The sequence below is a fragment of the Salvia miltiorrhiza genome, chromosome 5 (genome assembly GCF_028751815.1).
Source record: "Salvia miltiorrhiza cultivar Shanhuang (shh) chromosome 5, IMPLAD_Smil_shh, whole genome shotgun sequence".
In the NCBI taxonomy this organism is placed as follows: Eukaryota; Viridiplantae; Streptophyta; class Magnoliopsida; order Lamiales; family Lamiaceae; genus Salvia; species Salvia miltiorrhiza.
The window spans coordinates 5826142-5845103 of NC_080391.1; the positions used below are offsets into that span (position 1 = coordinate 5826142).

At 38.4% G+C, this 18962-nt stretch overlaps 3 protein-coding genes across 3 annotated transcripts; 2 read left to right on the plus strand and 1 right to left on the minus strand.

Moving 5' to 3' along the window:
• The first annotated feature begins 326 nt into the window (after positions 1 to 326).
• Positions 327 to 3939, plus strand: LOC130985466 (triose phosphate/phosphate translocator, chloroplastic). The gene is given in 13 exon segments (XM_057908453.1): positions 327 to 602; positions 604 to 791; positions 893 to 958; positions 1051 to 1116; positions 1219 to 1297; positions 1578 to 1698; positions 1781 to 1876; positions 2171 to 2283; positions 2402 to 2479; positions 2584 to 2700; positions 2910 to 3009; positions 3107 to 3207; positions 3604 to 3939. Coding segments are annotated over 13 exon segments (1218 nt in total). The 5' UTR covers positions 327 to 527; the 3' UTR covers positions 3622 to 3939.
• Positions 3940 to 5870: 1931 nt separating this feature from the next.
• Positions 5871 to 16101, plus strand: LOC130985467 (homeobox-DDT domain protein RLT1-like). The gene is made up of 19 exons (XM_057908454.1): positions 5871 to 6591; positions 7025 to 7480; positions 7705 to 7784; positions 8139 to 8429; positions 8518 to 8607; positions 8714 to 8878; positions 8985 to 9207; positions 9681 to 9781; positions 9904 to 9990; positions 10274 to 10426; positions 10524 to 10679; positions 10964 to 11173; positions 11578 to 11980; positions 12085 to 12266; positions 12353 to 12853; positions 13316 to 13897; positions 13983 to 14087; positions 14185 to 14445; positions 15151 to 16101. The coding sequence occupies exons 1-19, from the start codon at positions 6465 to 6467 to the stop codon at positions 15910 to 15912; spliced, it is 4935 nt and encodes a 1644-aa protein (XP_057764437.1). The 5' UTR covers positions 5871 to 6464; the 3' UTR covers positions 15913 to 16101.
• Positions 16078 to 17931, minus strand: LOC130985469 (uncharacterized). Its single transcript, XM_057908455.1, has 3 exons — positions 17460 to 17931; positions 16826 to 17238; positions 16078 to 16734 (listed from the first exon to the last, which is right to left on the minus strand). The coding sequence occupies exons 1-3, from the start codon at positions 17622 to 17624 to the stop codon at positions 16296 to 16298; spliced, it is 1017 nt and encodes a 338-aa protein (XP_057764438.1). The 5' UTR covers positions 17625 to 17931; the 3' UTR covers positions 16078 to 16295.
• Positions 17932 to 18962: the final 1031 nt, after the last annotated feature.

Here is an 18962-nt window from a genome sequence, read left to right on the forward strand (position 1 = left end):
GGGGGGGGGGGGTTGGGGGGTCGAAATGGTAATTGAAAATAACTTTTTTTTTTGGAGGCGATAATTGAAAATAACATTAATTATGAAATAATAGCAAATTAGCGACCCAAAAAATAAAAGAATCAACCATAATTAAAAATTGCAAGACTTGTCACAGATCAAGTTTTGACCGTAAATTACACTTTACCTTTTATAATAATCCACAGTAGATTTTCTTGTGGATTTTTTTTAAGAGGGGATTTTCTTGTGTATTTCTTACTTTCACGGTTTCACCCTTGTTCCGAAAATGAAAATTGGGATAAGAGGAGTATTTGAAATTCATGCTCCCGAAGCACCACATCCATCGGATTGAACCTCCAAATTATACGAACCGTCTATTACTTCAGGCGATTGCAGCCACTCATACCTCCCCGCCACTCCCCCTGTGCACATTAACCTTCCCGGCGCACGTTAATTCCTTCTTAGCTAGGCGAAAAACACTATCACTCTCCCCTCTCTCTTTCCCTCTCTTTCTCTCTGCAGTCAAAATGGAGTCTCGCGTGCTCAGCGGCGCCACCATTCGCGGCCTAGCTCTTCCCCTCAAGCCATCAGCTAGGCTCACCTGGAAACTGCACTTTCCCCGCCCCGAAGCTCACAGGAAGAGTGAGCGACGGCGGGAACTTGATATGGGGAAGGCAGCTCCGACCGGCAATATTGCTCGAAGCTTCACCGGCCAGCGTGGCTTCTCCGGTGATGAAGAGGGAGAGCATTCAGCCGTGCTTAGCCACGGCGGAGGGCAGCGATTCCGCCGGGTGAGATCACGTTTCTATATGTTTATTTTCTCGACAAACGCTAACACGACGCCGTTTCGAGATTTCGTTATCCTCACAGTCAACACATTTCTTCTTCGCAGGGGAGCTAAGGTCGGGCTATTAGAGAAATATCCGGCGCTCGTCACCGGATTTTTCTTCTTCATGTGGTACGTCTCCTAACTTGCGCCTTTCTGTTGCGCGATCTCAGTCGTCTCGTCTGCTAATGGAAATTGTTGAATGAATAATTCGATTGTTGTAGGTACTTCCTGAACGTGATATTCAACATTCTCAACAAGAAGATCTACAATTACTTCCCCTATCCGTAGTAAGCATTTTGTTAAGTTAAAATGTGGCTAATTATAAATTTTTTTTGAGTGATGATTACCGAAAATTTAGCTGAATAATTTGTCAATTTCTTTTGCTGCAGTTTTGTATCAGTTATACATTTATTTGTTGGTGTTGTCTACTGTCTCGTATCCTGGACTGTTGGCCTCCCTAAGCGCGCTGTAAGTGCCTCGTCAAATCTTAGCCCCCATTATTTATGGTTGTAGGGATCATCTAACTTTTATATATTAGCTTTGACGCTTTTGAGTGATCGCCATCATAAAAAAGTAAAATAAAATTAATAATATAATTTATGAGTTGGCTTGTATAATTGAGAATCTGTTTTTTCTGGTCCATACTCGTCGTAGTTGTACAATAGGTACTCGCTGATTTTGTGGTTATTGACATTGATGATTGTTGTGGTTTTTCTTTTTTCTTTTTTGTTCCCTTGGTATGTCCTAGCCAATTGACGGGAACCTCCTGAAGTTGCTCATCCCTGTTGCTGTGTGCCATGCGCTAGGCCATGTAACCAGTAACGTCTCTTTTGCTGCCGTTGCAGTATCGTTTACTCACACTGTTAAAGGTGATAATCTTTGATTTGGGTTGAAAGCTCTTTTCGTAGAGAGATACTTATTTTGCTCGTCTTTTTCTTAACTTTGGATCAGCCCTGGAGCCTTTCTTCAATGCTGCGGCATCACAGTTCATTCTTGGGCAACAGATACCTTTGACGTTATGGCTGTCTTTGGCACCAGTTGTTCTTGGTGAGTTCATCTATCACCTTATGAAGTGCCAAGTGAAGTTTGTTCATATTTTGATTGGATAAAATATTGGACCAATCAAAATCTCCATGGCTGCACGCCAAAGTGACTTTGATGGATCTAATAATGCATTTTATTTCATCCTAGTGCTGGACATGTTTGTCATTTCTAAAATACAAGACTAAAAGTATGGTTTAGTGAGGGGGTTTCATTTTCTTAGATACAAGTATAAGTTAGGCCATTATTTCTCTATCTGTAAATCAGTTTCATAGTTTTAACTATACAGACTAAATACAGGTGTGTCGATGGCATCACTGACCGAAATGTCCTTCAACTGGTTGGGCTTCATTACTGCAATGATTTCCAACATCTCCTTCACTTACAGGAGCATATACTCAAAGAAAGCTATGGTTAAGTGGTTCCCTTTTACTTGAATTTCATTTGGTGTATATCCTATCAATATTTATAGCAGCTGGATACTATCTTATCTAGGATGTCTCATCTTTATCTTATTAATTCTATCTGCAGACTGATATGGATAGCACGAACTTGTATGCCTACATTTCAATCATTGCCCTTATCGTGTGCCTCCCTCCTGCGATTATTGTACGTTTTAGTCTCTCTCTCTCTCTCTCTCTCTCTCTCTCTCTATGTATGTCTGCACTATTGTTTCTTCTTGATTTGATTTCTCACTCATGTACACCAAACAGATCGAGGGACCTCAATTGTTGAAGTCTGGTTTCAGTGATGCGATTGCAAAAGTGGGTATGACAAAGTTCATCACCGATCTTTTCTGGGTTGGAATGTTTTATCACCTCTACAATCAGGTAAATACTTGAGCTCTTAAGTTATTAATTTATTATACTTGATTCTAACTAATAAAATGGCTCTGAATGTAGTATTGTTTAATTAAAATTAATTATTTGCATCTTGTCTACCCAATATAAAACTATAAGTGTTGTTGCCCAGTCATATGGCAATGGTCTATTCATTTTTAAGCTCGGAGTCTTACAACTTAATTCTTTTGTACTCTCAGCTGGCAACCAACACCCTTGAGAGAGTGGCACCTCTAACACATGCAGTTGGGAATGTGTTGAAACGTGTTTTCGTGATTGGCTTCTCAATCTTGGTCTTTGGTAAGATTCTGCTACAATTCTTGGCAATTTATGTTCAACATGGATGATGGATGTAATGACACAACGAGAGATTTATTATAAATTCTTTGGTTTTCAGGTAACAAGATTTCACTACAAACTGGTATTGGCACTTCCATTGCCATTGCTGGAGTTGCTATGTACTCTTTCATAAAGGCCAAGATGGAAGAAGAGAAACGAGTAAGACCAATAGTACAACTCTTTACAATTAGAATTAGTTAATCTATGCTGCATGGCCTGCTGAAACTGAATGACAAGAATATCATGTCTAATGCTAGCCAATTCTACCATATTAATAAAACAACTGGGATCCAGTATTCATGGATCGTCATCCTACTACTATGAGCTATACCTAAGGTTTTGTTTGAGTAGCTTGTAAGCCTCTACTTTACATTTTAAGTACATCATAAACGGTAAATCTCACACGTAACAACAAACCTTCTTTATGAGCTCTGCTTTCAGTTAAGATCTGATGGTTTGTTGATTAGCAGGAATAAAGTTTAGGTGTTCCTTAGTGTTTGATTTACATCATTTTGTTATGTTGGTATGACAAGTTTGTTTCTTTGTTCTCTGCAGCAAGGGAAAGTGGCATAGACGCTGACCGATGCAGGGATGTAGAAGAAATCTCAGGTGAAGTTGTAATACTTACTATATATCTCCGACAACAAACTGGCTGCCTGAGAATTTCTTTTTGGCGTTGTGTAATTAGTCAATCAATTTTCTTTTATTCTACTTTCAAGTGTCAGTCTGTTTTTTCGGTTATTGGAGATGGCTGGAATAATAATATGACTCGTGGCGCGGTCAACATTGTGATCAGAAGCCCTGAGCTTTATTGATATTAGAATGTTGAGGATGAAATTTGTGAATAGTCTATTTTCGTGGGAACAGACTATTGGAAGGGCCCTTTGAACCTCTGCTTGTTTCATTTTATTTTCTTCTTCTTCTTCTTATGATGCTGCGTTGATGGGTTTCTTAGCTTGTCGATTCACCGTAGGACGCACTAATCCGGGCATTCGAGTGAGTTTATGGGATGATTATCGTAAATATTATTGAAACAATGCGGTGCAATTTCATTTTGGTGCCCTTGACTTTAGTGATGCACGTTATTTAAACTTTCTGGTGACCAAAATATTCGAGAGTTGTTAATTTTGCAACAAATTGAGAGGTGATGATAGTATTATAACAACGTTTTAGAAGTCGTGAAAAAATTACAAAGTAAATAGAAATTTATGCATTAGTCGACCATTAATCATAAATATTACGAATTTTACATTATTTTTTCCCCCTCGGGACATGATCACTATAAATATTGTGATAAACAGTACAAAGTATTGTTGTTATTTCATTAAAATTACAATATCAATAAAATTTGGTGGAGGTTAAATTTGATGTATACGTAATACACGTGATGTACGTCATGGTTAACTTGATGTTTTGTAGTGAATAATTTTATATTGGAATATTAACACTTAAATGCTTTAAATTTTACATTTTTTTTTAATCTGAGGCAGGTGGAAAATACTTAGTATTTTAGAAATAAAAATAAATAATACTCACATCTATAATAACGTATAATAAGTACATTAGGCTAATTTTAACTAATAGACACGCTTATACGATCACATGATGCACTACCTAACGTGCAAACACGCAATAGATTAGTTTTAGTTAATACACACGTGCACGCTCGCACGATTTAACGTGTATTGATCATGTTTCGTGTAAGCTAATGTACGCTTACACAATCAAACGTGTAAAGATAAACACGATCTGCACAGACATCATCAGCGAAAAGACAAGTCGATCCAGCTATCGTAAATGGAAGTTTGGAGACTAATCCTCGCGAACACCGCGTTGAAATTGAACGTGTTGATGTCGTACATCGGTTTCCAGCCGCCGTTTGCACGGATTTGCCCCATTATCAAAGGGCGTAGCGGCGGCGCATTAGAGAATATAAAGTGCCACGATGGTTCGGATGAGAGATAAAAGGCGGTGGCGGCCGAGAACGTGAGATTCAATTGCTTTGTAGAGATTTTGGAGGAAAAATGAGAAGATGAGCAAGTGAGGAAGATGATGAGTAGATTTATTTTGTTTATTTTATTAATTAAAATGGTGTTCGATTTGATGGATTAGATAAGATTTATCACACGACAAGTATTTTCGACAAATGAATATTGAAGTGAAACTCGGATCTGTCTATGTGGATTAAACATAAGTTTTCCTAAACAATGTAGTTGAGCTAGTAATTAAACATTGTCAGTTCATCATAAAATAAGAATTGTGAGTTTGCCATTCATGTCTATTTAGGGATTCGAATTTAGCTCGCATGATTAGTGTTGAAAATGTTCTTCATAAGCAAAATTAGAAAGAAAAAAAAAAAATGAAAGTTCATATATTTGGAGACAAGATTTATGATTCATATGTAAAATCTGAAATATGTAAATTTTTGTGTATTTAAACGCTATTATCCTTTTCATTTTATTTTTGAAAAAGCTAGTACCCTTTTCATTAGTATAAGAAGAATATATATATATATATATATATATTTCAGAACCAGTTAATTAAATGATTGATATCATGATCAAGTTATGAATTTTCATCTAACTGCTAAGAATTTTCTCCGAAGAAAAAGAGAGAGAAGAAATAAAGTCAGCAAAAATAGTAAAAGTCAAAGTCAATTATAGTCAATATTGGTATTCCTGATCCGAATGAAATGTAAACCCGGCCCAATATGAAGCCCATTGAGATAACAAAGCCCATATGAGCATATTCAGATTCGGTGCGCATTAGAGATGAAAACAAAAGATTATAAGTGAAGCAAGCCCCAAAATACCAAAAACACCCAGAACCATAAAAGAAAGTACCCAGCTTTTAACGCTCATATTTTACCCCCCCAAAAAAACAAAAAATTCAATCAAAAAGAGTCGAGTGCTACTACACGCTTTAATTCTTCCACGAAACTAAATCGAATAAAAGCCCCTCGAAAAATAAAAATATTTAACGAATTTGGAAAAAAGATGGATTTTGATAGAACCGAGAGCGAGATAGACTATTACTGCCGCCACTGTTGTTTATGTGTTGTTGGTTGTTTTAATTTCATCGCTTTATTATTAGTTTTTATTAATAATTCGTTTCTGGATCTCCAAATTTCCTCGCGGTTCCTCGTTTCTTTCTCTCTCTCTAAATTTCGTATTCATCAATTCGTTTCGCAATCACACCTGTCTCTATATATTTTATATATCGTGTTACTATTGTTTGTGTTATTACATTACATGGACATCACATGCGCGTCAAATTCCTCGCCTTTTTATTTTGTTTTGTTTTCTTTCCTGCCAAGATAGGGAGGAGAAGGATTTTATTGGTTTCCTTGTTGGAACCCTAGCTTTTGGGGGGCGAAATCTCGATTTTTAGGGTTTGTGGCTGCCGATTGATCTCTAATGGAGGCTGGTTCCGAGGGGGAGATCAATAGGAACATGAATCACAGCCCGTCGGACGGGTCTAAGCGCCCCAAGCGCCAGATGAAGACGCCGTTTCAGTTGGAGATGCTCGAGAAAACCTATGCCAGTATGTTTATCTTTTTCCCGGTCATGGGGATGTTGTTCTGCTCTGTGGTGACGCAATTCGTGTGTTTTCTCTGTTTTTTGTTTTTCCTTCTAAAGAAAACAATTTTTCTTGGGCAAGTAAGTTTTTGTTTGTGCTAGGAAGTTTATGATTAATGGTGTTTATTATTAAATTTTCCCAAAGTGTTTTTATTAGACGATGTGTAATTGTGCATCTGTATGGTTCTTTTTCCTTTCTTTCATTGATTGAATATGTTTAATTGGACTAAGTGATGAAGACTTGAGGTAGTTAAATTGCTGAGTTTTCTGGTAAGTTCTGAAACCAATGTGGACTGTTTGCATTGCTTTGGAGCATGGATATAAAGAAAATGCTGGTGTGCTCTGATTAAAATCTACTGTTGAGTGATGGTATTGGCTCTCATGGTTCTTTTATGCAGTGGAGACATACCCCTCTGAGGCAACCCGTGCTGATCTGTCGGAGAAACTAGGTTTGACGGATCGGCAGTTGCAAATGTGGTTCTGTCATAGGAGATTGAAGGATAAGAAGGAATCGGTGGGTGTGGCAGCCATGAAACCACGCACTCCTGGACCTGTTGGAAGGAAGGGATTTATTGAGTCTCCCAGAGAGGAACTGATGATAGCTGAACCCGCCAGTGGACATGTCTCTGGTTCTGCATCTGCCTCTGGTTCTGGCTCAGGTTCAAGTCAGTATGATATTGGAGATGGTACACCTATGGTGCCTACTAGGTATTATGAGTCACCTCGAACAATCATGGAGCGTAGAGTGATTGCATGTGTAGAGGCCCAGTTGGGAGAGCCTTTGAGGGAAGATGGACCAATTCTTGGAGTGGAATTTGATGAATTGCCCCCTGGTGCATTTGGTGCACCTATAGGTATATTTGGTTCTCTTACATATTGATCATATATAGAACATTGAGCAATTCATGGCTGTAACATATCATGGCTTAAATACTTAGGTTTCCTTGGGATAATTTTTTTTCTTCATATTAAGTACACGATCTTCACGATTTGTGCCTGTACTATAGGTATTGGCTTTATTATGAACTAACACAAATTGTATAAGAACTTACACATCTCTGTGATCCTGATATTTCAGTTCAAGTGGACCAGGAAGAAAGATACAGACATTCTTATGATAGCAAGTTATATGGACAGTACGATGCGAAGCACATCAAAGTTTGTCCTCTGTTCTTCATAAATCATTTATAATATGAATGTGCTATACCAATTTAACTTATTGTCATATGAACCAGTGGTGCTAGATGGGTTGGTTGCAGTAAACAACTCAATTCTCACGCCTCTTTCTTTTACTGTACTCTGAAGATAGGATGATTATTAAGTTGCTGTTACCAAAAATATCAGAAATCACCAATTGGGGGGGGGGGGGGGGAGGCGATGTTCCTCTGAATAGATACTTGAGTAGCATAAGTGATTAATATCTGTTATTCCTACACACCGGCAGTTCTACTACTTTTGTTTCATTGAAATAAACAATTACTTGAAATTAAAATAAAAAATCTTGATTCTCAGACTGCATCAAATGGCCCTCATGAAGCATTGGAGACCAAGATTAGGACTGATGCATATGGACACGTCGCTCAGCCATACCTATATGACTCACCAGTTGATGGTCCTCCCCCAAAAGGTTTGTCGCTTGTGCATGAAAATGGGCTTCTCTCTAGGGAGCTTGCTGTTGAGGGTCAGACCTCAAGAACAGATTTGTATTCCCAGCCAGGCAGACAGATGCAGATTTCATTGTCTCCTAGGAATACAGACTTTATGCCAAATGATACTAATGTTTATATGGAGAGGAAACGCAAGGTAGTCCTTCAATGTTTGGATTTTGTGTCAAATAGTATTTGAATTCTTGTATTGATGCAATATGCTATTTTATTTTAACCTCATATAGAGTGATGACTCTCGAATTGGAAGAGATGGTCAATCCCATGAGAAGAAGACCCGAAAAGAACTTGAGAAACAAGATATATTAAAGCGAAAGGTTTGGGCTCTGTTCATTTTCTTTTAAGGGCTAGTACATTGTAAGGTAACTGCACAGAACCTCCTACTAGCTGACACCTGTCTCTGTTGTTCTGTCCACATTGTAGAGAGAGGAGCAACTAAGGAAAGAAATGGAGAGACAAGATCGTGAAAGAAGGAAGGAGGAACAACGACTTCTGCGAGAGCAGCAGAGGCAGGAGGAGAAATTTCAGCGCGAGGAAAAGCGTGAAATGGAACGGAGGGAAAAGTTTATGCAGAAGGAACTTATGCGGGTAGGTTTAAAGGTTATGTTTTATGTCCTGTCTTCTTTCTAACTTCATATTTTTCTTGATTGTGGTAGTTACTATTGAATTTCATTTATCCAATCGGTAAATCCAGGCGGAGAAAAGGAAACAGAAAGAAGAGCGTCGCAGAGAGAAGGAAGCAGCACGACAGAGAGCTGCTGTGGAGAGAGCGACGGCTAGGAGAATTGCTAAAGAATCCTTGGAGCTAATAGAGGATGAGCGTCTTGAACTAATGGAATTGGCTGCTTCAAGCAAGGGGATGCCTTCAATTTTATCACTTGATTATGACACTTTACAGAATCTTGACTCGTTCCGAGGTTGGTATTGCTTACTACAATATCTTTGGAAATAATTGAATCATGATCCTTAGCAAATTTTGTCTTGTGATGGTGACATTTCTGCAAAATCTAAGACTTGGATATATAATTTGAATAATGATACTAGAAAGGATATATTAGAACCATTTCTCGTCCTTTACCTTTGTATATATGAAAATGACATGGAACTGATTATAATGTTTAGTGCTTCTTGTCAGCATCTTCACATCATTTGTGTTCTGTCTCTATTCTTCTAAATAAAAAATTGTGTATTTAGCTCAGATTTGTCAGGACTTTCTGATAATCTTCTTTTAGATCGAACACTAGATCAAGGTGTATACCAGCATTTGGGAATTTACGTCTAAGTTTGTCATGATTGGAATTTCAGGGTTTTCAAGATATTTGCTTTGTATTTATAGTTAGGTTGCTTTATGCTGAGTGAGTTATTTATTAATTTATTTATTTTCCTTCAGATGCTTTGTGTGAATTCCCTCCAAAGACTGTAAAATTGAGAAAGCCTTTTGCCATTCAACCTTGGATGGATTCAGAGGAAAATGTTGGGAACCTCTTGATGGTATGTTTCTATACTATTACTTCTTTCTTCGTTTCTTCCTCATTAATGAGTTAGAGGGGATCTTCGTTTCCTGGAGATTGATCTGTTTTACGAACTTCTGGAATGATATTTTTCTCTTTCAGGTTTGGAAATTCTGCTTGACGTTTGCAGATGTTCTTGGGCTTTGGCCTTTTACCATTGATGAATTTATACAGGCTTTCCATGACTATGTGAGTTTTAGGATGCTTTCGTTTTTCTGTACTTCTTGACTAGCTAATCTCCACTTCTATTAATTCTTTATTGTTTATTCTCATTTTATTTTATTTCTGACTAGTTTTATTGTCATCCTTCTTGTCTCTTTTTCTTCGATAACCATATTTCCATTTTTCTGAGTTTCTTTTCAATTTATTCATCCCGGCTTTCCTTTTCATTTTCTCATTTTCACCTTTTCTGGAATGGGGTTTGGGTCATTTCTGTTGCAAGAATTCACAGTTTCTTGTTTCCTCGTCACAGGATTCAAGGCTACTTGGTGAAGTACATACCGCACTTCTAAAGCTTATCATAAAAGATATCGAAGATGTTGTGCGAACTCCTTCAGGTGGGCCAGGCACAAACCAATATAGTGCTGTTAACCCTGAAGGTGGACACCCTCATATTGTTGAAGGGGTAAGTACTCCCAGTGGAAAGGCTTCCCATCTTTTTATTTACTTAGGATTTGTTTTTCAATGGCTGTTACATTATTAATATCTGGTCGTCATTGCAGGCATATTTATGGGGTTTTGACATAAGAAACTGGCAGAATTACTTAAATCCATTGACATGGCCTGAACTATTAAGGCAATTTGCACTATCAGCTGGTTTTGGCCCACAGTTGAAGAAAAAGGGCATTGATCGAGTTTCCACGAATGATAATGATGAGGTATCTTTTTGGTTCTGAGTGCAATCTTGTCTCCAACTGCATTGTATACCAGACTTAAATTCCAGGATGGAAACATTAATATATTGTGGGAGTTTAAAAATTGAAGTTTTTTTGGACAACACTAGTAAATAAATGCACACACAAATTGATCGTTAAATACTATGACTTCATTTTCTTGAAAACACCCTCATTTCCCTTGTCATGAATTGCTGGCCACAAGATTTTATAAACATAGTTTTGGGTTATATAACTGCATTCATTAATATATGCTTGCTATCTTTCAGAGTAGAGGTTGTGAAGAAATAGTCTCTACTCTGAGAAATGGTTCAGCAGCTGAGAATGCTGTTGCTATTATGCAAGAAAAAGGACTCAGTCTCCAGCGCAAGTCAAGGCACCGGTTAACTCCAGGAACAGTTAAATTTGCTGCTTATCATGTCCTTGCTCTTGAAGGAAGCCAAGGGCTAAATGTTATCGAGCTTGCAGAAAAGATTCAAGTAAGTAATAGCTAAATTTGGTAGTGCTTCTTTGATTGTTTTTTCAGACTTCACTTTCAGTTTTCATGATGTCATATGGTTCTAGTCTTTAATGTGGAGATAGAAAGTATGTTTGGGTGAATTATTTGAAATTTCAATGTAGTGGTATGTTTTGTTGATTCTAATTTTATGGTGAGGCTCATATTGATACTGACATGTAGAATTATTTAAGTGGTGGTTGCCATTGAAATCATGGTATCGGATATGGCATTGATGACCTACAGGGTTGAGAAGGTTTTTGGTGAGCATGAGCCATGCTTAACATGATATTAGTGTTTAGCATAGTAATCAGGGATTTTTGGATTGGTGGTGGGGGAAGGCCTTAGGTTCTTTTGTTTAACTATCTGATTTTCTTTATTCTGTAGAAATCTGGGCTCCGTGACTTGACAACGAGCAAAACTCCTGAGGCTTCAATATCTGTTGCCTTGTCGAGAGATCCAATACTTTTTGAAAGAATAGCTCCCTCGACATATTGTGTGCGGCCAGGTTATAGAAAGGATCCTGCTGATGCTGAATCAGTGATTGCCACAGCCAAGGAGAAGATACTGAGATATGCAAATGGTTTTTTAGCTGATCAAATTGCTGATGAGGAAGAAAGGGAGGATGATTCAGAAAGTGATGTCGCAGAGGGTACAGAAGTTGATGCTTTAGCCATCAGTTTGGATACAAATAAAAATGGTGCATGCAATCAAGTTGTCCCTGAATCTGGTAATGGTAAGGGCAAGCTTCCTGATGATGGTTTACTGAAAAATAAGATTGCTGCTGCTGGTAAGAATTCAAATGTCTTGTTGCTTTTCGTTGCAACTTGTTTTTTATGTTTGAAATATGAAAGCTCAAGTGAGATCTCCGATTAACACCTTTAGTGTTTGCAGATATTGGAGAGGCTAATCCAGACCAAGATGTTGAGATTGATGAAAGCAAAACTGGCGAACTCTGGGTCCAAGGGCTCACTGAAGGAGAATATTCTGATTTATCTGTCCAAGAGCGTCTTAGTGCCCTTGTTGCTTTGATCGGTGTTGCAAATGAAGGGAATTCAATTCGTGTAATTCTTGAGGTATGACTTCTTAATGTTTGTTAAATGTTTAAAATTGAAGTAGGGCTTTAGATCAGTGGTGACTTCTGACTAATAAATTGTTGCAGGATCGCATGGATGCTGCAAATGCTCTGAAGAAACAGATGTGGGCTGAGGCACAGCTTGATAAAAGGCGAATGAGAGAAGAAACTATTAACAAGTTGTACGATTCTTCTTTCAATGCTATCACAGAGGGTGGTTTAAGTCCACTAGCTGCAGAAAATAAAGTTTATGATCCATCCATATCCACTTTAGGGAAGGATGAGTCTTCTGTTGTGGTAGAGGATGCTCACAATACCATTGATAATCCAGACACTTCCATGGGTCAATTTGTTTCTCCTGCTCAGCAGAATGGACATATAACAGAGAGGTCAAGGTTGCAGCTAAAATCATATATAGGCCATAGAGCAGAAGAGCTATATGTCTACAGGTCGTTGCCTCTGGGTCAAGACCGAAGAAGAAATCGTTATTGGCAGTTTATAGCTTCATCTTCCTGCCTTGATCCTGGTTCAGGGAGAATTTTTGTTGAAACTCCCAATGGCTGTTGGAGACTTATCGACTCTGAGGAGGTAGTTACAAATTAATTTACTCTGCTCCTATTCCCTCTTTATCTGTTTTCTAGTTAAGTGCTCTGTGTCTTGGTAATGTTCCTGTAGTGGAAGAAGCCAGAAACTGTGATGCTGGTAGGTAAGGTTGGTTCTGTGTGTACTTATGATCTGCATCAGAGAAGAAATATGATGATGACCTTCTGCAATTAAAAAAGATTGTGTTGACCTATTATGCGTAAGGATGAATTCTGTTAGATGTCTGTATTGGGTAAATATCTGCCTAGATTTTATGTTGAGATTGAGTTGAATATTATCTAAGAAAAGTGTGGTCAGGAGTAAGGATGAAATTCAGTAAGATTATTCTTGGAAACTTTTACCCTATTTTTATCCTATTTTGTTCTCATTTTTGTTTATTTTGTCTCAGCGTCATTGACTATATTAATTCTGTTCCTATTTTTACAGCCTGTTTAATACTTCTTGCAGGCATTTGATGCTCTTTTGACAGCATTGGACACTAGGGGGACAAGAGAATCTCATCTGCATATAATGTTGCAAAGAATCGAAGCCTCTTTCAAGGAAAGTGTTAGAAGGAATCGCTTGTCCCACAATGGGGACAAGGGTCGACAAGAAGATGTTGAACTAAATTCTAGCTTTGCTTTTGAAAGTGCTGAGAGTCCTAGCAGTGCAGTTTGCACTACTAGTTCTGATGCATTCGAACCCTCGCTTTCATTCAGAATTGAAGTAGGGAAGAATGAAAAAGAGAGGAATAACTTCATGAGGAGGTATGAAGACTTGCAGAATTGGATGTGGAAAGAATGCTTCAACTCATCCATTGTCCGTGCCCTGGCATATGGAAAGAAAAGGTGCTCGCCGTTATTAGGAATTTGTGACATTTGCCTTACTACTTATACTGAGGATAATTGCCCTTGTTGCCACTGGGCTCGGGGCAAGATTGCCACAAAAGGACATTTTCCGGTGCAGTTTAATGGTGAAAATAATTTGATGGATGCGACAAACTGTCCGCTGAGAATCAGATTGATCAAGACCATCCTAACTTCACTTGAGGTGTTACTGTGTGCTTTTTTCTGCATTCTTGGGAATTATGTTTCACTTGTAGAGCCATATGCTTACTCTGATTATTATTTAACAGGTTGCCGTTCCCTCTGATGCCCTTCATTCTTCTTGGACTGAAGACCTTAGGAATTCTTGGGGCTTTGAGCTCCACAACTCTTCATGCATTGACGGTCTCCTACAGGTGTTTACACCACAAGTGCTGCTACTTTAAACATGATTTATACGGAAATGCCTGCTATTTTAATTCGTCTCTGACTGGTTTTCGTTAACAATTTCAGGTCCTAAATCAGTTTGAGGCTGTCATAAAACGTGATTACCTATCAGCAGATTTTGAAACAACTGAAGAATTATTGTGTTTTTGCAACTCAAGATCTGCCGTTAACAAATCTAGTAACCCTGGATCTGTTCCCCAACTTCCTTGGGTACCAAAAACCACTGCTGCTGCAGCTCTGAGGCTTTTCGAGTTGGATGCATCCATCTTCTACACCCCAAGTCAGAAGGCTGAGTCTCACGATGAAAAGAAAGTGGAAGCTCTTTCGGTTAGTGCCTCTGTTTCTTTCTGTCTCAAAACCCCCACTTATTCCATGCTTGTATATACTTGCTTGTATATCATGGTCCGCACATTCTTGCTCTGGGATTGGGGATACATGAATCAATAAAACCCCCCACTAAAGACATGAGTTGGATAGGAAAAGATATGAAATGGTGATGATAACAACGGTAATAGTAATAGTAGTAATTACTCCCTCCGTCCACGAAAGAATTTCCTAAGAGGGAGTGATGCGAGTTTTAAGAAAAAGATTGTTGAGTGTATAGAAAGTGGAAAAAGGTTGTTGAGTATATTGGGAGTGGTGAAAAGGTGAAAAGAAAAGAGTAAATAATATATTATAAGTGGTGGGATATAGTCTAGAAATAGGTAACAAGTTTTTTGTGGGCGTCCCAAAAAGGAAAGATAAGAAGTTCTTTTGTGGATGGAGGGGTATAATAATAACAGTTATAAAAAAAGCACTCTTAAATTCTGGAGAAATATGTACTTAAGCGACCCTAAAACGCCTTTTAACAAGACTTCAATATGGAAATGTAGAGGATCTCTCTTTTATTGCATATTAGTTGGTTTCTGCCTTTGCTGTATGCTCCCCTATTCCACTCAAAGAATTAGTTGATTATTCTGATGATTACCCTGTCTTGATTTTTTTTAATTCAATACTCAAATACTTTGGAGCTTATGTTTCTGTTGCATACAGAATTTGGCATTACGATATGGTCACCCCAAAGACATCCAGAGGGCTGAATCCAGGGGTTTCGACAGATATGGATCTCTAGAGGAAAACTGGGATAATCTTCGTGATACTCCTGGCAGCTCCGGGTACAGGCAGGTGGCTCGTGGGAAAGGTGGCCGGCCGCGTGGAAAGTCACAGAAAGCGGTCATTAATTCTGCACCATCTGGCAAGCGGAGCACGAAACAAGGTGAGACGTTAACTCAATTCCTTCTGCAGCAGGGAATGAGTGCACCCGGGCAGAAGCACAAACGTGGTCGCCGAACCCTGAGGAGGAGGAGACCGGAGAAGAAAGTCGTCGCAGAGAGTAAACTGGACGACTTGTATGACAAAGACGCCTTCATGAATGCCATGGAGGAGCCAGAAAATTCTGGCAGGGAGGAGGAGGCGCGTCATTTTAGTGCTATTGTAGGTGAAAATGATGACAGTAGCAACAACATGGAGGGTGATTCCGATGATAATGTCGATGATAACTCCTATCACTATAGGAAATGGGGAGCGACCGCTTATGACACCATCTCTCATAGAAGCACTGAGCTGGTGGAAATGAGCGAAGAGGAAGCCGATGAAATTGACGATGAACATGGTTATGATGAAGAGGATGGTGAGAATCTGGGGGGCGACGTTGAATTTAACGATGACTACTCCGACCCCGACCGAGACGGGGAAGGGAACCAGGAGGATGATGGTTCCGAGTCGTTAGTTTCTGGTGATTACAGTGACGATTGAATCAGCGTGTCAAAATTCTTTTTTCTTTTTTTGGTATTCTTTAGAGATGCAGCGGTCTAATCAGCTGGTCCGGTGTAAAATTATAGAGGAACGAGGTATTGTTTTCAACTCCTTAGTCTTTGGTAATGATATTAACTAAAGATACAACATATTGTAAGACGTATGTTAAATGCTAAAGATTTACTACCATTTCTTGACCGTTTTTGACATATTGTACAAAGGCCTAATGGAATTGGCTGGATTCACTAGGACTGGGTATAATGTGTAGTAATGAATTATCAACATAATAGCAAACATGTTTATTGACTAGCAGCTACAATCCTTCAAAATTCGAGCCCCCAAGAAACAAACACACAAGTGAAAAATGAGGATACATTTTGAACTCAAGCAGAAAGTAGTTTCTTGATTCCGGATTTCTGATCAGGCGTCAACCTTGTTGGGAACTTAATGTTGAATTTGATCCTGAGATTGCCCCTTTTGGTGGGTTCTTTAGGAAAAGGCATCCCTTCTCTTGGAAGCACCTCTTCGTAGTTGGGATGGATGACGCTGTTAATCGGCACGCTCAAGCTCCTTCCATCCAACGTCGTCAGGTGCACCGTGTAACCCGTCAATGCTTCAGCCAGCGATATCTTCTGCGTCACGATTAGATCATTTCCATCTCTCGTGAACACGCTGTGCGGCTTCTCGTCGATTATGAACACTAAATCGGAAGGGATCACATTCGGCTGCTCGTTCCCCTTCTCAGGGAATGTGATCTTCGTTCCTTTCTTCCACCCAGGTTTTATGTCAATCGTCAGAATCTCCTCCACCGGCAATGTCTTCCTGCACACAATCAAATCAAACGCCATTAAAGAACTGAATTGGAATTGGGATTTGGAACTGGAAGAGGGGTATGTACAAATACAATACATACCCACTGGCGTCAGATATCTCTCTGGAGATTTTCATCCTCTTTGTAGCTCCCTTGTACAGCTCTTCCAAGCTGCAAGGCAGCTTCTGCTCGATCGGTGGCGCCTTTCTGGGACCGGTACTCATTGGCCTGCCGTCGCCCCCTCCCCCGCCGAAGGAGCTGAAGATGTCCTCACCGAACATGGAGCCTCCGAAGCCTCTACCGCCCCTCATTCCGCCGCCTCCTAAGGGGCCTGAAAAGCCGAAGAACTCGGCGAATATGTCGTCGGCGTTTCTCGGATTAAACCTGTACACGTTTGGTCCGTCTCCTGATTGGAAGAATGTCGCACCACCAGCATCCGGCGGCGGCACTTGACCCTTCAGACCTTCTTCGCCGTACTGATCGTATACAGCCCTCTTTTGAGGATCACTTAGAACCTGCCCAACCAATCATATAAAACACAAGTTAGTTTAGAAACATCAAATTGGGCTGATCAAAATCGCTACAGATCTATCGGAATCCATGGCGATCAATAAGCACCGCAATTCAAAATCATAACTGAATTATACTAAACCACTGAATGAACCCTAATTCACAAACAAAAAAACATTGCGCAATTGATAGCAAAATGAAGCAAGAAAGGAGAGGTTTCACATACATCATATGCTTCGGAAATCTGCTTGAATTTAGCCTCAGCATCTTTCTTGTTGTTGGGATTCTTGTCGGGATGCCACTTCATCGCGAGCTTTCTGTAAGCTTTCTTCAAGTCGTCATCTTTCGCGTTCTTGTCGACCTGCAATATCTTGTAGTAATCAACACCCATATCTCTCTCTCTTTCTTCCTGTTTTCTTCTCTAACTAACACAGGTCGTTTCAATAGAATATGTGCGTTGTTGAGCTGCAGAAAAAGGTGCGTGCAAATTCCAAAAGATTTGAGATATGAATTTTAAGAAAGGTATGGAGAAATTGGGGAAAGAGTGAATGATTTATTGTTGGAGTCGGAGATATGAAGGGGGGAGATGAGATGGGTCTGGAAATGAGCAGCGTGGGCTGGACTAGAACGCCGTCGAACTTTCCAGAACTGCTGGTTCGCCCCGGTCTAATTTGCCTTCCCCCACCCCGGTCCGATTTTCTCCTTTTCCTTTTTCCATCAAATTATAAAATACTCCTTCAATGATTAGGTAGCGATCAGTCAAACCATTTTCCTAATCGTTAATAACACCAAGTGCCATTGGTTTATTATCATTTTAACTCTCTTTTATTGTAATCAAGTATAATTACGATTATAGAATATTGAGTTGTATGGATGTATTTATGACGTGCGATATAATGAAGTAATAATAATATGTGACTTCTTCAAAAAAAAAATATATATGCGACATATCGTCACATATTATTTAAATGACGGAAAATTTAATGGATTTGTTAAATAAGGATTTATTGAAATTGAATACAAAAGTACGAGACTTTATTAAAATAAAAGGTTGAATAGACAAATACGATAATTTATTAAAACAAAAATATTGTACATTGACCTATTGAAATAAAAAGTTAAAAGTAAAATGACCTATAAATGTGTGTTGCCTTTTGTATTATTACATCCCGGTGGATGTTTGGTTTAAAATCGACATATAAGCTTTCTCTAATCTAATTTATTTTTTCATAATTGATTTGTTATATTTTCAAACTAATTTACTTTCAATTTTCTCTATGTAATAAATATTTCCTTTTTCTAACACAAAATTATTTCTAACTTATAAATTCAATTTTTAAGAACTTTAACAATTTTTAAAAAATTAGTACATCTTATAAATTTTTATAACATTTTATAAATTATTCAAACCTATAAATATATACTAATAAAAAATGTGCATTAGGGATAAAATGTAGATTACCTATTGATGATGAGGACAAATACCTATTATATATCCCTACTACCTATTTAATTTAAGGATAATTGAGTAAATCCTTCAAAGAAAAAAGGACAATTGAGTAAATTATATTATTATATATTTAGAATAATATATTAATTCATTAGATATTAAATTACTAATATTTTCATTATCTTATCCAAAATTTATTTGATATATATCTATTAATTCAACAATAAGGTAATATTTTAACAAGTTAGCATAATAATCATAATTGTTACTATATTTTAA

Excerpts from the sequence above, each read along its gene's own strand:
- LOC130985467 (XM_057908454.1), top strand. The coding sequence starts at position 6,465 with ATGGAGGCTGGTTCCGAGGGGGAGATCAATAGGAACATGAATCACAGC. Across the intron at positions 8,608-8,713 it reads AAGATATATTAAAGCGAAAG|AGAGAGGAGCAACTAAGGAA; the intron begins GTTTGGGCTCTG and ends TCCACATTGTAG. Across the intron at positions 12,267-12,352 it reads CAATTCGTGTAATTCTTGAG|GATCGCATGGATGCTGCAAA; the intron begins GTATGACTTCTT and ends AAATTGTTGCAG.
- LOC130985469 (XM_057908455.1), bottom strand. The coding sequence starts at position 17,624 with ATGGGTGTTGATTACTACAAGATATTGCAGGTCGACAAGAACGCGAAA. Across the intron at positions 17,239-17,459 it reads AGATTTCCGAAGCATATGAT|GTTCTAAGTGATCCTCAAAA; the intron begins GTATGTGAAACC and ends TTGGTTGGGCAG. Across the intron at positions 16,735-16,825 it reads GAGATATCTGACGCCAGTGG|GAAGACATTGCCGGTGGAGG; the intron begins GTATGTATTGTA and ends GATTGTGTGCAG.